This window comes from Vicia villosa, linkage group LG4 (genome assembly GCF_029867415.1).
Source record: "Vicia villosa cultivar HV-30 ecotype Madison, WI linkage group LG4, Vvil1.0, whole genome shotgun sequence".
NCBI lineage: Eukaryota > Viridiplantae > Streptophyta > Magnoliopsida > Fabales > Fabaceae > Vicia > Vicia villosa.
The window spans coordinates 132868214-132884347 of record NC_081183.1 but is presented as its reverse complement, the minus strand read 5'-3'; the positions used below and the strand labels follow the sequence as shown (position 1 = coordinate 132884347).

Sequence of the window (16134 nt, the reverse complement as noted above, 5' to 3'; positions counted from 1 at the left end):
AAAAGAATACCCGTCCGGCCCCGGGCTTTTATCTCCTCTACAATCCCACACCGCCTCTTTAATCTCATCTTGAAGAAAAGGTCTCTCCAAATCCTCCGCCTCTTCCTTACTTAAAGTATTGAACGGAATGCCCTCTAAAGAAGGTCTAGAAACCTTCGGTTCCACAAATTTCTCCTCAAAATGCTTGAAAACCGTCTCCCTAACCTCTTCAACCGTCTCCGCCAATCCTTCCGAAGAGAGAATAGGACCTAAATGATTGTTTCTCCTTCTTTGTTTCAACACCATGTGTAAAAAAACCGCTATTGGAGTCTCCTTCCCTAATCCAAATCAATCTAGACTTTTGTAATAACATATTTTCTTTTATTCTCAAGTTCTTCCAAAATTTACTACACGCTTCCTTTCTAAACACCAAGGTGCTATCGAAGTTGAAAACATCGTCAGAGGCTAATTTATCGTCGGCCAAATTCATCTTGTAAGCACCATCCTCCATCTCCAAGTCAATTCTACCAAACACTTCCTTGTTCCAAGTCCTTAATCTATCTTTTAGAAGCCTTAGTTTCTCCTTTAACACAAAGTCTCCTCTTCCTTCCACCTTAAGGATTTTCCATTCTTTCTCCACAAAAGGAATAAAAGAATCAAAGCTAAACCATTCATTGTTGAATTTAAATGGTTTTGGTCCCCAATTCCTTTGGTCCTTCAAAATCCATATTGGGCAATGATCAGAAATATCCCTATCACCAATGAATTGACCCATAACCTCCCATCTAGACACCACTTTGTTAGAGACGATAAAGTGATCAATTCTACTCATCGACTTCCCATCCTCGCTAAACCAAGAAAACTTTTTTCCTTTGCAAGGAATGTCCACCAACGCACTTCTATCAATAAACTCCGAAAAAAGTTCCATATCTCTTTTATTCACGTACACCCCTCGGCCCTTCCTTTCTCTTGAGTTTTTAATTGCGTTGAAATCCCCTCCCATAATCCATTCCCCATCCTTAAAGGCCTCCTTTAGCTCAATCAACTTCTTCCATAACTCAATCTTTTTTATCAAAAGACAAGGCGAATACACATTAATCACATAATAAAACTTATTCTCCCAAGAGGCTTTTATTCCTAAATAACCCTCTCCCTTAAAACTATTAACAACCTCCACTTTGTCATTCCATAAAATTAGCAAACCTCCCGATCTATCTATCGAATTTGAATAAGAAAAACTCATCTCCGAAGAATACCAAAAAGAATTGGCCAAATTATCATCCATGTTGACAATCTTAGTTTCTTGAATTAAAAAAACATCTGCATTCCCTTTTTTTAATCAAAGCGCTAATCCTCCTTATTTTGAGTGCATTCACTCCCCCCCTAATATTCAATGAACCTATAATCATTGAACACCTTCTTTATTCTCCTTCCTTACCTCCCCCTTTTTTAAATCTCCACCTAACTCCAAAGATTCAATCCTTTTCAAAAGATTAGTCCTACCATTCGTATCAACCACCCCAAGCGCCACAATAGACGGACAAAGTTTACCCCTAATGTCCACATCCATTAATCTCCATTGTCTCCCGTTATTTCTCCCAATATCGGATTCTTCGTTTTGTTCGCCATAACAAATCGAATTAGCCCCAACATTAATGCCACTGTTAATCTCCACAGAATTGGAACCCACTAGAGTATAGGTAGGACTCAAAATAGGACCAATATTGCAGTGTTCAGGATTCACCCAATCCGACCCAAGCTTGATACACTTCCTACTGTTAGCCTTTACTGCCCTATCATTAACCAGTTTCAACCGCAGCTTCTTCCTATGTTTTGATTCAGTTCTGGCCACTGGCAGAGCAAGGGAATAAACTACCCTGCTGGGAGAAACTTCCAAACCCGAACCACCAGGCTTACTGGGTAAAAAACCAGTACCAGAACACAAAGAATCTGAATCCGAAACTGTGGAATGCCGCGCAACATGCTTCAGATCCCGACCAAAGGCAGCGCTACTCTTGCGAACCTTCAGAATAGCATTGTCAAACTCCCCAGAAACGCTATTCGCCGTTACATTCTCAGAACCACCAACCACATTATCACCGGCTTTCCTCTGTGACTTGCAAGCCTCAGCGTTGACGGAACCTGAACCTGTGAGTATCCTCTCGTTATCCTCCCTAACAACCTTATCCGAAAATTGCTCGATGCTGTCTTCCAAATTGGCAGAAGAACGGTCAAGATTCCTAAGACCGTTCTCATCATTAAAAAAGTCGTCCAATTCAGACGACGATGCAGATGAAGATGGGGATTTAGAAATACCTGCAGAATCGGAAGATATGCCCCACAGACCCTCTCTAATCGTTAAGCTGAATTTCTTGCCATCAATGTTAGCAGTGACTGAGTTGGGAGTAATAAAAGACATATGTACCTTAACTAAAAGACAATCGTTAAGCAGAATTGGGAGTTGGGAATAATCCAGATTTAAACTATATCTTTAAAATAATATTAATCAATGTTGATAAAGGATAAATATAAGAGATCATTTATTTACCTTTAAAAAGAAGATCATTTATATATCCAAATGTAATTAATGGTTTGAGCGAAAATGTAACATCTCTTCATAAACAATGATTCTTTATTTCTCTTGATATTTTTTTTAACTTAAGTGATTTAGGATTTAAAATTTAGGATTTAACATTTACCTTCAGGTTGTAAGTTCAATGTCTACTTTGTATTACTTAAGACGTCTCTAATACCATAATAAATGATGTTGATTTTCATCCAAAAAGTTGGCATAAAGGATGAGGATGTTTAAACTAATCTATATATACAAATAATCCATGAATCTAAGCAATGTGTAACTTCAATGTAATTTCAACATTGAGAAACTCATACACGAGAAGAAATTGTTAAATTAAAGTGCAAATGGTTAGTGTAACATCGACTATGAATGAGCTAAATAATAAATATATTTGAGATGTCTATATATCTAATGTTTTATGGTTTTAAGTGAAGATACAATGTCTCTTTCTCTTATGGTCTTGGAGCCTTGACCTGCTTATTTTCCCATAACTCCTTAACAAGTGATATCAGAGTTTTAGCATTAGAAAATAAAGAACAAAATTAAAAAACAATACATGACACCTAAAATAACCACACCCTTCAAACAAATATCTTTTTACATCTCACCACACACTAAGACAAGAGTATAAGAGAGTTTAAAAAGTTAAATACAAGCTTAAAGTTATTTGGAGAATTGAGAAGGTTAGATACAAGCTTAAAGTTCTTCTGATTGATCATATCTTGTTCCAATATCTGAGAACAAGGAGGATATAAAAAAATTGTGCAAATTATAAGAGGATTAAACTTATGAGTCATACCATGAAGTTATGGAAAAAATGATTAAACAAAGACTAAGAAAAGATATTCAAGTCGCCGAGAATCAATTTTATATTATGCTTGGGAGGCCGACCATGGAAGCGTTTGATCTTATATGATGTGTGATGAAGCAGTATTGGATGGTTCAACAAAACATGCATTTAATTATTCTTGACTTGGAGAAGGCATGTGATAGAATGCCTAGAGAGGTTTTGTGAGAAACACTAGAGAAGAAAGTAGTTAAAATTGCATATATTTCAGCTATCCAAGATATGTATGAAGGAATATTGACTAGTGTGTAGACGCAGGGTGGGGAGACAGAATATTTCCCCATTAAAATAGGTCTTCATTAAGGTTGAAACATAAGCCCCTACCATTTACTTTAATTTTGGATGTACCCACAGAACACATCCAAGAGCTAGCACCGATATGCATATTTTTTTTACATATGATATAGTCCTACTTTGAGAGTTGAAGGAACACTACTACATAAAACACATTTCACCTCGGACGCTAAATGTATCTAACACCAGCTACCAAAAACGAGGTAATGAAGGGCATCATGAAAAGTTTCCATATTACCCCTCGATTTTTAAAACACCGAGAAAAAAAATTCATATGCACATGAGTTTGAACCCCAACTTCTGCATATTTAATATTTTCAAAACTAGCGTATCATAACTCTCGGTTTATCAGTAGAAGCGAGAGGTTAGATAGATTTTTTTTATTATTTTAAACTCGTTGCAAACCATAAATTATTAATAAATTAAATGTTTACCCATAATATTACATTGTTTACACAGAATATTTCTATAAATCTATATAATAAGTTTTGAATCGGATTCATCATCATCACTGTTAATGAAGATCAGATTTTAGATCCTCGTTTCATTGAAATATCGGGGAAGAGAAAATGTTGGGTGCAATATACTTCATATCCCTTTTGCTATCTGTTCCCGATGTACAACAAGAAAATGGTTAGTTAAATAAAATAAATATATGATTATTGAAGAACGCCGTAAAAAAACGATTATTGAAGAACACAAACCTTAAATCCAATTTATTTTCTGCTCTTGCAACCTATTGTAAAGAACTTTACCAAGATTTTTACGCTTTAAAGTTTTCATGTTATATGTTTTATTAACAATTATTAATATTCATAATGCTTTTATAATGGATGTCTGTTAGGTTTCATGCTGACCACTAATGCAAATGTCTTGAGTGTTGATACTCATGAAATAGATGACAAAGATTTGTTTAAGGATGGTGATCAATATCCACAATAATCACGCCAAAATTATACCCTCAGTTTGTGACATAAATATAGGTAAAATGTATTTATCTTCTGTTTGTTGAAGCGGTAAATAGGAAAGCAAAAAGTAATAGGTATTATTTATTACCGGGTGATATAGGTTATATCGTATTGTAGTCCACAGAGATTGGTTGAGAAGAGCTGCCGTTCGACTATCTCGCGTTCTGAGTTTCATGAGTGGGTGCGGAAGGTAAAATGTGGGAAAAGTAAATAAAAGCACATAAACAATCTATTATAGCTTAAGAGAATTCAGTCTGGAATCGTATTTTTACTTAACTCGTTGAATACTTAAATCTGAAGATCTATCGCTCAACACTCACAATACGCATCAAAATCACCAGACATCATTCAAGACGCCACATCAGTGTCCATTTCTGCAACACCTACGAAAGCTCAACTGTACTATTCACACCATCAATTTCTCCACCGACACAAACAACACAAAGGCATTAAAATCGACACCTATTACAGTTATTATCTCTAAATCCATGTCTGAAACCTAGAAACTAACAGATATAATTCCTAATCAAGATCTATGATGTCTATTTCTGCAACAACACAAATCCGAAGCATTTAAGCAAAAAGATCAAGAACAACAACAATGATGATTTGTAAAGTGAATATAAACGATCCCAAGATCAACAAATATACATACAAGAGTGGAAAAAAATAGATACAAACCCCACCATTGGAATGGGTAACAGGGAAGAAGAAGAACAAACGGAAACTTCTCGTGTTCTCGGCACAATCGGAGACCACCCGAGCTAAATCGACATGCTGAGACACCCAATAGTGTTGCTTGAACCTCTAAACTACAAAGAATATATCAGATCTCAACTTTGTCCAAGAAGGGGTGATAAAAACCTAAAAACACAAAGCTGAACTATTTATACAAAAACAAAATTTCGCAGTGGGCGCGGCGTGCCCTAAGTCGGTGCGACGCGCCCTAAACTAGATGTACCAAACCGCCCTAGTGCGCGACGCGCCCTAAGTTGGCGCGACGCGGCCTCAGTTCTTCCAAAATTATTTCCTTTTGCTCCTACAGCGCGCGACGCGCCCTCTAGCGTGCGACGTGCCCTACACCAGAACATCAACTTTATTTCTTAAAACGCCCTTACAGCCGTGTCTTCGAAACTTTATTCCTCGAGGCTCCGACAACGCAGAAAAACCTACAAAAATACAACAAAACTATCAAACGGTACATATTTACACGAAAACGTAATAAAACTCAAAGTATACGAATTTACACAAAAACGGGGAATTATTCACACGATATTAACAAAAAGTATCGATAAGTGCCACTATTTACATACGCAAAATAACTACATTTTGGCATTTATCACTATTACAGTAGAAAATCGAGGTGAATAAGCTTTTTTAACATTATATTGTATACATAGAATATTATATTATATTATTACAACAAATGTAGTGTTATCATATAATAGTTGTTATTCTTGAAGAACAACACATCTTTGCTGTAATTCAGATTCTGTTGGATACATTTTGTGCTAATTCTTTTAAAGTTCTATGGATTGCAAGCATCGACCTTCTAACGAGTTATCTGTTTCAACTATGGAGTTATATGTTCCAACTATAGTTGATCTCCCTTCTTTGTTTAACTTGAAGTAGAGATGTTTTTTCTGCATTTGCAATCCATCATAGAAAACTTTTTCAAGCTTCTTTAAGTTCCAAGATTTCATTATCTTTAGCAAATATTTTCATGATAATTGCTTTCACAAGAAAGATAGATAGTGGTGGATATTGATAGTTTATTGTGGATTGACGCCTTGGCAAAATCTTTAGCGTTGCTCTTTATGAATGTAGGGTAGAGATTAGTTGTTGTAGTTGTGTAACATATCTCCTCGGTTTTGTTAAAAAACCGAGGGGAAACATATTCTCTTTTTAAAATAGAAAAATATAATAAAATAAGTAAATGCCCCGATTTTAGAAAAAAACTGAGGTAATATGTTTGAAGCAAAAAATTATAAATGATAAAAAATTAAAGGTAATATATAATGTTTTTCATTTCAATTTTTAAGAGTCACCAATTTTTGAGTGCAATTTACAACATGTTTAGGAATAAATTTCTCAATGTTGTCAGCCAAGGAAAGCAATGTTGTTTTCTTTTGTTGACAACATGGGAAGATTGTTCCAAAAATATAACAACAACAACATCAACACCATTATGTGAAATAGATTGCAAGGGAAGAAAAAAATGTTTTGTTCAAGATTAAAGAATATTGAAGATTTTTTATGTCTTGCAATCCGCCCCACAAGAATGATGCATACATTACTACAAAACACGCAAACAATAACGTCCAAGTCACCACGGTTCTTCCAAACACCGCAGTGACATCTCAATTCTCAGGCTCTAACATTTTGTATTTTTAAATTAAAATTTGTTAGGATATAATAACGGTTATTATGCTCACCGTGGTGATAAAATCAAGCTTTCGTGGGTTCGAACCTTAGCCTCCTACATTTTTTTCCTTTAACGTTAAGGCGCTCCTTTTCTTTTTTTATTTAGTATTAAAAAATAAATAAAAGGGATATCACTACGGTTGGTAATGAAAACCGTTGTGACAATTTTACCTATATATAAGCAAATAAACTCTCGCTTCTGGACAATATCGCCATATCCTTGAATGTAAAACCCTAGCACCCACTTTTTCTCTTCTTCTTCTTCATTAGCTTATCTATTCTATAGAATAACTCTCAATCTTGTTCTTCATACATGAAGGTATTCTTCTTCTTCCTTATACTCTTGTTTTCGCGTACGTACGTTGTTGTTATGTTTCACATGTTTTTATAATATTATTCTCTTCATCGTCATTAGCTTTGTTGTTGTTATATGTTATTGTTGATAAATGTTGATAAATGTTTGTTGACATGATTTTTTCAGATTCGTCTTCACCATCTCAACAAAGCGCATGTGTGGATATTGTACATATGGTTTGTGTAGCTATGGGAAAAAATATAAGAAGTATGAAGTTATTGTGGAAACTTCATCCACCTTATATTTCTTTTTCATAGATTCAAAAACTAGATGAACTTTGTAATATGTTCCAGTTCCACAACCATTTTCAATAAAAGGTGCGTTCTTGAAACATTTTAATATATCTTATGATGTTGTATGATGTTAGTGTTTTGTTTCAAATATGTATATTTTTTTTATATTGTTGCATGTTGTGTTGTTGTATGTTGTTGTTGTTGAAAAATGTTCTCAAAACAAGAATAAAACAATGGTAAGTCACAAGAAAGAGGCCTCCTATGACTTACCAATGTTTTGTTCCTTAAATTCTTATACAGGTTGATAGTAGATGAAGTATAATTCATGGTCCAAAATATCACTGTTGAGAATCAAACCTAGAACCATTAGGTCTATCACAACGGTTGGATTAACTAACCGTTGTGATATCACGCGCGCTTTCTAGAATATAACAACTGTCTCAGGACCGTGATTGTAAGTAACACATTTACGACAACACTCTACATAACAACGCCTGGACCCGCGTGATTATATGTACTTTCCAAGCGTTGTTAAATGGCTTTTCCATAGTAGTGATATAAGTTTAGGGAGGCTACTTATTAGTTAGGTTTATGGGTAAAATATGTCTAACGAGTGGTTTTATAGTAATATCTGATTATTTTATCTATCGATTATTAAGGAAACCGAAGGGATAAATTATTTAATTTATACTTATAATTAAATAAAAACATAATTTGCAATAGCTGGGATTTGAAGCGTGTCCTAAATTGTTTTTTCTCGTTTATTTTGAAAACTGAGGGAATATGTTGTTTTTATTTTTAAAAAATAAAATATGGTGCACCTTGGCTTTAGACCTCTTTTTTTTTTTTTAGGTGAAAAATTTGTCATGAAATGTATTATCGTAGTAGTGGAAGATTTAAATGAGAGGTTGTAGATGAACTTTAAAAACACATGGCTTTAAAAATATAAGTGTTTTTAACCTAGACGTGAAAGTTGGCACCATATGATCGCACAAGTCACGCAGTTTAAATATATTAGGTGCGTATTACAATGAAAGAGAAATAGAAGAGGATGTAAACCACCAAATTCAAGCGGGGTCACTTAAATGGAGGAGAGCTCCAGAGGTGTAATGTGACATAAAGTTATCGATCAATCTGAAGGAAAAATTTATCAGACTGAGGTAAGAATTAGGATGTTGTACGAAACGGAATGTTAGGCAGGTAAGAATGTAACATCCTTCTAATCCACAAGGAATATTTGCAATATAATACGAATTAAAAACAAATAAGAATCACCAACAAGGGTGTCACATCGTCATAAAACTTCACAACAGCTAGTCCTGCTCCGTAACATGGGTTCTCAAAAATGAAAATAATTAACTTATTGAATATATCATCAAGAACATTGTTATTTAATACTTCAAGTAAAATGTCATCACACTTCATAACGCATAAACCCTGCTTAGAGTATCTCAAAACAAAGTAAAGCATCACAATACAACATGCTAACAAAGAACATATAGTTCAAATTCAACGTTCCCAACCCTGATGTTATGTATCAAATCAAGACTCCCTTAACTCTAAATAAAATGCTAAAAGACTCCATGAAGCTAACCTCAATACTTCAACGAACTATTCCTGATTACCTGCGCGTTACCCGCGTGAAGGCAACATTCAAATAGAAAGGGTGAGTATTTCATAATTATTATAAAAGACATAAGGAATAAATATAGTAGTGGTATACAATCAACCAATCACATATATACGAATACCATAAATCCTTCATATACACATACTTACTCACACATGCATATCATCATCATCTATTCACAACATCATCATATTATTCAATCATATACACCATTTAATTTGCCATTCACCTCACAATTAATTAAACATCATTAATTCATAGTAAGTCAATATCATTCAACTCACAATTAATCAAACATCATTAAATCATGCAATGTCACAAAGAATGCAATGCAACATCATATACTCATGCATGTGGTGCTATTTCATCACTGATGACTCAGTCATCGTCCTTCTAAGATCCCCACCATAGGATCGATTCCCACTTGGAACCAGAGCTCAGTAAATCGCACTTAATCCACACAATGGGATTAAGGCCAACATTGGAACAAAGGTCCTATAACATCACTAGATTGAAGTCTTACAAATGCTATGAATTTATGATGCCTAACGTCACAAAATCAACGACCACGACCATACATTTATTCATCAAATCATATCATCATCTCAATTACACAAATCATCAATACCACGCATGCTCCACATAGCATGTATGTGCATTAAGGAATTCTTAATATCACTTGTTTCACACATCACACATTCTCCATCACGTAATAATCATCATACAAATATCATCACATAATCATCCTTGTCATAACGACTTCAATTCATCATAGAAAGCATACATCATGATACATCAAAGTATAACCATTTCCATTTGTACAAACCTCATAAACATCTTAGTCAACACAACACACAGACATCGATTAATCATGTTATCAATCAACACAACAACATTCCCCAAAATCAAGTATAGAAACACAAGAACTCATAACATCAAGTTCCACACAAAATGTCCTATAAACCTACCCAAACATGCACAGTAAATTCCCAAAAATTCTCAGAAATTCTAATAAAATATAAGTTACCATATTCAGAAATCGTTTTTCAAAAATAAAATTTTTTCATTTTCGGGGACCGCGCTAAGCACACCATCTTTTGGAAATTATTTTTCAGAGCACGTTGAGTACCAAATACCGTGCTAAGCATGCTAAAAAATTATGCAAAAAATTTATGCGCGACCTGCATCATACTAGACCCAAATCTTTGCCCAAAAACTGATTTTAATCAATAATTTTCTGCGATTTAAGGTCTATTAACCTAGTTCTAACTTGGTTCAATCATTCTAAACACAAAAACACGCATGTTCATCATTATTCCATCATTCTTCATCAAACCCTAAACCTTCAAGTCCTCTACAATGGTGGATTTGACCCTAGATCATGTTATCATTCACCAATACAACAATAAACAATATCATACATCACATAGATCATATAAATCAAACCATCCATCATGGTAGTTCATCAATATCATCAAATTCATCATAAAATCACAAACACAAACCCAACCTACAATTATATAAACCTTAGATCAATTATAATAATTACGATAACTCCCCTTATCTTAGATTATTGGCTAGCTTTATTCGCTTCCAAGTTTCTATGGTTGGTTCTTCTTTCTCCTCTTCTTGCCCTACCTCTCCCTTCCTTTTCCTCTTCTCTAAACTTTGACCGTACAGGATGAAACAACTAAACTCTTTTCCCTAGGTTAACCCTTGGACCCTTTCTATGGCCTTCCCATCTTTCCCTCACTTACACTTCACAAATAACTACCTTGCCCTCACAGTCTCTACACCATACTATTATTTCTATTATTATTATAATAATAATAATAATAACAATAATTATTATTATTATTATTATTCTCTAATAATAAAATACTCCATTAACTAGTAAAAATAACTTATTAATTATTTAACCCAACAATAGTATTACTAATTAAACTCTATTTAATAAATCAACTCAACATACTACTTAATCCAATATACCACCCTATCATCCCAAGGACATATACCTCTAACCCTAAACAAACATCATCAAAACATTGAAATTCACAATTATTCACCATAATTCATCAAAATAATACAAATTCTAAAGTTGGGGTGTTACAACTCTCCCCCACTTAGATTATTTTTGTCCTCGAAAATTGACTTGATGTAAACAACTCTAGAAAACGCCCTCGCATTCTACTCTTAGCACGAAACAACAACAATAATGACACACTTAGATTCAAACTCGGCTAGTCAAGTGTGTTCTCAATAACATAATCATTATCATCAGAACATGTTTATAGTTGGACATACAACATCATAGGTACATCATCCCAATATCACTATAACAACATCATCAACAACAAAACACATACACAATGGTACTCCCATATTCATGTATGTCTATCATCACAAAACAACAAATACAACATCACAACAACGACAATCAAATTACAACAATTTACAACTGTAGCGGTGAAATTGATGAGACTAAAGCCATGGGAAAGACTTAGCTCATTTTTTTAACAGAGTCGCCACCGCGCTTTATTGTTTCCAAAAGGAATGAGAGAAAGAGCGAATAAAACCCACAGAAGTTTTTAAAATCAAAACTAATAAACTTATAAGAGATTTGGGTAAGGGGGTTTAGTATACAAGGGGAAGGTTTTAAGCACCCCTCATATCCATGGTACTCCATGGGAATCTCTTTGAAAATATTATTGTTTTTGTGTACATGTATTTTTAAAAGCATATGTGAAATTGTTTAAAATAGAGGGTGGGGATGGGAAAAGAAGTTTTTGAAAGTGAGCTCGATAAGACATCGCATCTTGAGCCTACATACCCCTTTTAAAGAAAAGGGAAATCAGAGCTTTCGTAGTTCCCCTTAAAAAGGAAAAAGGGCCAAAGTGGCCAAAATCTTTTTGGGTGTGAGCTTTAAAATACTCACAGGTTTTTAAAAGAGGGTTAAGCTTTAAAATACTTAACAAGTTTAAAAGGGTTAAGCTTTAACAATACTTAACAATTTTAAAATAAGAAGGGACAAAGCTTTAACAATACAAGGTCAATGGGTTAGGAGAAGTTTCACCGGGAATAATTCTTCTCTTAACACCAAGGTTTTAAAACAAAGAGACCTAGATTTAACAATACAAAGGTCAATGGACTAAGAGTAGTTTCACCGAGAATAATTCTCCTCTTAGTACCAAGGTTTAAAAAAATAAAAGGGTTTGGTTGAGCTTTAACAATAAAAAGCCATAAGACAAGTGGAAAGCTTTAACAAAACTTTAACACAAAAATAAAAGAGATTGGAAAAGAGTTTGAGTACCTTGACAATTTTAGTCAATACCATTCCCATTCCTTTTCATTTTCAACAAACAACTTAAGCAAACAATCAATGGATACCTCAAGTGTGTGTGTGTGTGTGTGTGTGTGTGTGTGTGTGTGTGTGTGTGTGTGATAACTTGTGTCACAAAAGGACAAACAAGTAAGTATGATAATCATCAATGATAATGAACAAGGATATTTGTACCTTTGGATGGATTCATATATGAATGAATGATGGATGATAAATGTTTAACTTATGCACAATGGTTAGATAAACAAAGTATGATAATAACAAGTACAAAACACATGGATAGAAAATCAACAAGTATATGTACAATATATGATGGTTAAGATAAACATATAAGTACAAAAGAATGGATTAAAATCAACAAGTATGTACAAGATAAAAAGTTCATGGATAACAAAGATCAACATGTTTTTGGATTAGGGTTTTAAACCTAGGGTTTTGAAATTAGGATTTGAAATTAGGGCTTTGAAGTAAACACCTAAACCTAATTAATTTTGATGATTAAATACCAAATCCTAAAAGAGGATTGGTATAAGGGTACATGGGAAAGTCAATTACATTAAATCCTAACCCTAAACAAATATATACAAAAAAATACTAAGTCTCTTTGAAAAAAATATTCAAAAGAAGTGATTTTTAGTTGACTTTTATATAAAAAGACATGTTTTTCATTAATTTTAAATGAAAAAATAATAAATATTTTTGGGTTTTTAATTGATGACATTAAAATAGGCAACATAAATAAAACACACAAAAAATAACAAATTAAAAAAGTTAATTTTTCTATTTTTAGTGATTTTTCAAAGTTTAGATAAAACTGAAATAAAATAAGTGCTAAAAATAAGCTGTTGGTCTTAAGAGGGATTGAACTCTAGACCTAGACCTAGAGGTCACAAGCACTTTAACAAACCAACTCAGCTATACGATGTAGTTAGTTTAGAAACGCAAACCAATCAACATATTATAAAATGCGCGCCTAAATTCAAATTTAACAAACTCAACAACTTCATCTTCTTCGCTGAGAACAAAACAACAAAATCCATGGCCAGTTTTGAATCTCTTTGATTCTCCATCAATTTAAAAAATGTAAAATGCCAAATTGCTCATAAATTCAACACAAATTCAACTACATAGGTATCATAAATTTATTTAAACTGGAACTGATGAATTTTGCTTTAAACCGTATGAACCCTAATTTTAAGTTTTCAAATTAAATCATGACCACACACAATTAAGCCCCAAGACCTTAGGGCTTTCATTTCCTACATGATTCTAAATAGATTGATAACAAGAGATGCAACAATTGATACTAAAATAAAGAAGCTCGAGTTTGAGTTTACCTCTGAAAATGGAGGTCCAACTCGTGCCTGGAGGTGTTACAGAATGGCTCTCTTGATCTGAATAGCTTCAATGACCTCCAAGGAAGCTTTCTGGGCACTTAGAATGGATTGATCACCTCAACTTCCTCCAACTCGATTTCACCTACAAACAAAAAAATTTATGCCTAGAACTCAATGTTCTAGGTATTACAGATCTAGATTAAGTGTCTAGATATCTTCTATATGTGATATGAAGGTATCTAAAACGAAAAGCCTCAAAATGTACGAGCCAAATGTAAACTTCAAACTTTTTGTTCAAGGTCACTCTTTAATGGAGGTTGATGAGTGATTTTCTGTTTGGGGAGTTTGGTAAATATTTGGAGGTTTTGTACAACTTCTATATCATGATTAGAAGCAGTTTGAAAGATTCATTTGGTAGGTTTGTGTTTAGTTTGGATTTTGGCAAGTTAAAACCTTAAATAGACCTTTAATGGAGTGAAAATGGTGATTTTTGGTTAGAGGGGTTTTGGGAGGTTATGGAAATGGTAGACAGCTTCTAAATGATATTTAGAAGTTGTTTAGAACTTTGGTTTACACCCAGAACTAGTGGAACTCAAAATCACTTAGAAAATGCAAGAGGCAAGAAAAAAAGAATTTCAAGTGATAGGTGACTTGGAGAATTCTGGTGGGTTTGATGCAAGAGGCAAGGGCCTCTATTTATAGGCACAATTTAGGGTTTATGGAGGGAAAAATCTCAGAGTTTTAAGTTCACATGTGATACTTGTACCTCTTTACTTGTTTGTGAAGAAATGAGAAAAATGGATTTCCAATGGAAGGTATAAGGCTCAAGCATGCTTGTGAGACTTTATTCTGCATATTAGGAGCTTGCTTGTTGGATTTAAATTGCTTTTGGTGCAAAGGAGACATGGGGGAGGCTCAAGGAGAGTGGACTTTGCAAAATCAATGCTTTTCTAGAATGGAAGTGTGACCTTTATGCCATTAATGGAATGATCACTTGGATAATGGCTTAAGCACTTGGATCATAGCCCTAAAGAGTGTGTAATGTTCTTATTATGGCCTCTTAAAAAAGTTAGAGGAGTTGTACTTTGAAAATTCTTGCAGATTTGAACAAAATTCAAACTTGTTCTTCATGTTCATCTTCATTTTCCAAGTGTTCATGGAGCCTTCTTCACAAAATCATATCTCTTAGCTCAAGCCACAGAGTGGAAAGCCCTTGCTACATAATTCAATTCACTTGTTAAAAGTTTTCTCAAACTCCTTTGGGATCATGGAGAAAAATAGCCATAAAGTTGAGAAAAATCTAAGTGAAAACACTTAAAAAATTTCTTAAGTTTTTTAAACATAATCTTCAAAATTCCATATCTCTCAAAATAATCATTTTTTGAAGAAATATTCAATGAGATTAGTTGTTTGTTTGATGAAGATCTACAACTTTCATGTTTGGAGATTTTTGAGTTTGTAGGCAAATTTTGGTCAAAATCCACTAAAAACCCTAATTTTGACTTTTGTTGACTTTTTGATTCTTGATGAATTTTCTTGATTTTATTTGGCCAAATGTCTTCAATAATCATATGATGATGATTTGAATCCTTAAAAGTTCATAGTTGACCATTTTTCTCAAAAGTCAATGGTTGAACCACACAGTTGACTTTTTCCAAATGAACTGCAGTTTTGTGATTTCCAAATGAATCAAGGTCTCCTCTTCAAATGAATGATATGAATGGAATATGATGTTGATTTGGATGCCCTTGAATCATGGTTTGATTCTTGGAGCCATGTCCTGATTAAAAGTCAACCCTCCAGTGTAATTAGGTCAAAACCCTAATTTGGGGCCTCAGGTGAACTTGAGAGTTGTTGATCTTGAATTGGATTATCTTTGGTCTTAGATATTAATGAGAGAACATTTTGAACATAGGAGAGTGTTTGAACTTCATTGTGGGTGCCTTAAAACCCTAATATGCTCAGTCTCCTCTTTGATTAGTCTCCTGTCTTAGGACACAAGCAACAAACAACAATTTTTGTATTTTTGGGTTAATAAATGATATATATGCATAATGATAATGATAATGATAATGATAATGATCATACTATTTGGATTATGGTGGGATCTCAGTGGTAAAATTTGGGTACAACAACAACAAACACTTTT

General features: G+C 33.8%; 1 protein-coding gene across 1 annotated transcript; it reads right to left on the bottom strand.

Moving 5' to 3' along the window:
- Positions 1-208: 208 nt before the first annotated feature.
- On the bottom strand, positions 209-1264 carry LOC131597893 (uncharacterized). Its single transcript, XM_058870553.1, has one exon. The coding sequence runs from the start codon at positions 1262-1264 to the stop codon at positions 209-211; it is 1056 nt and encodes a 351-aa protein (XP_058726536.1).
- Between the last annotated feature and the right edge of the window lie 14870 nt (positions 1265-16134).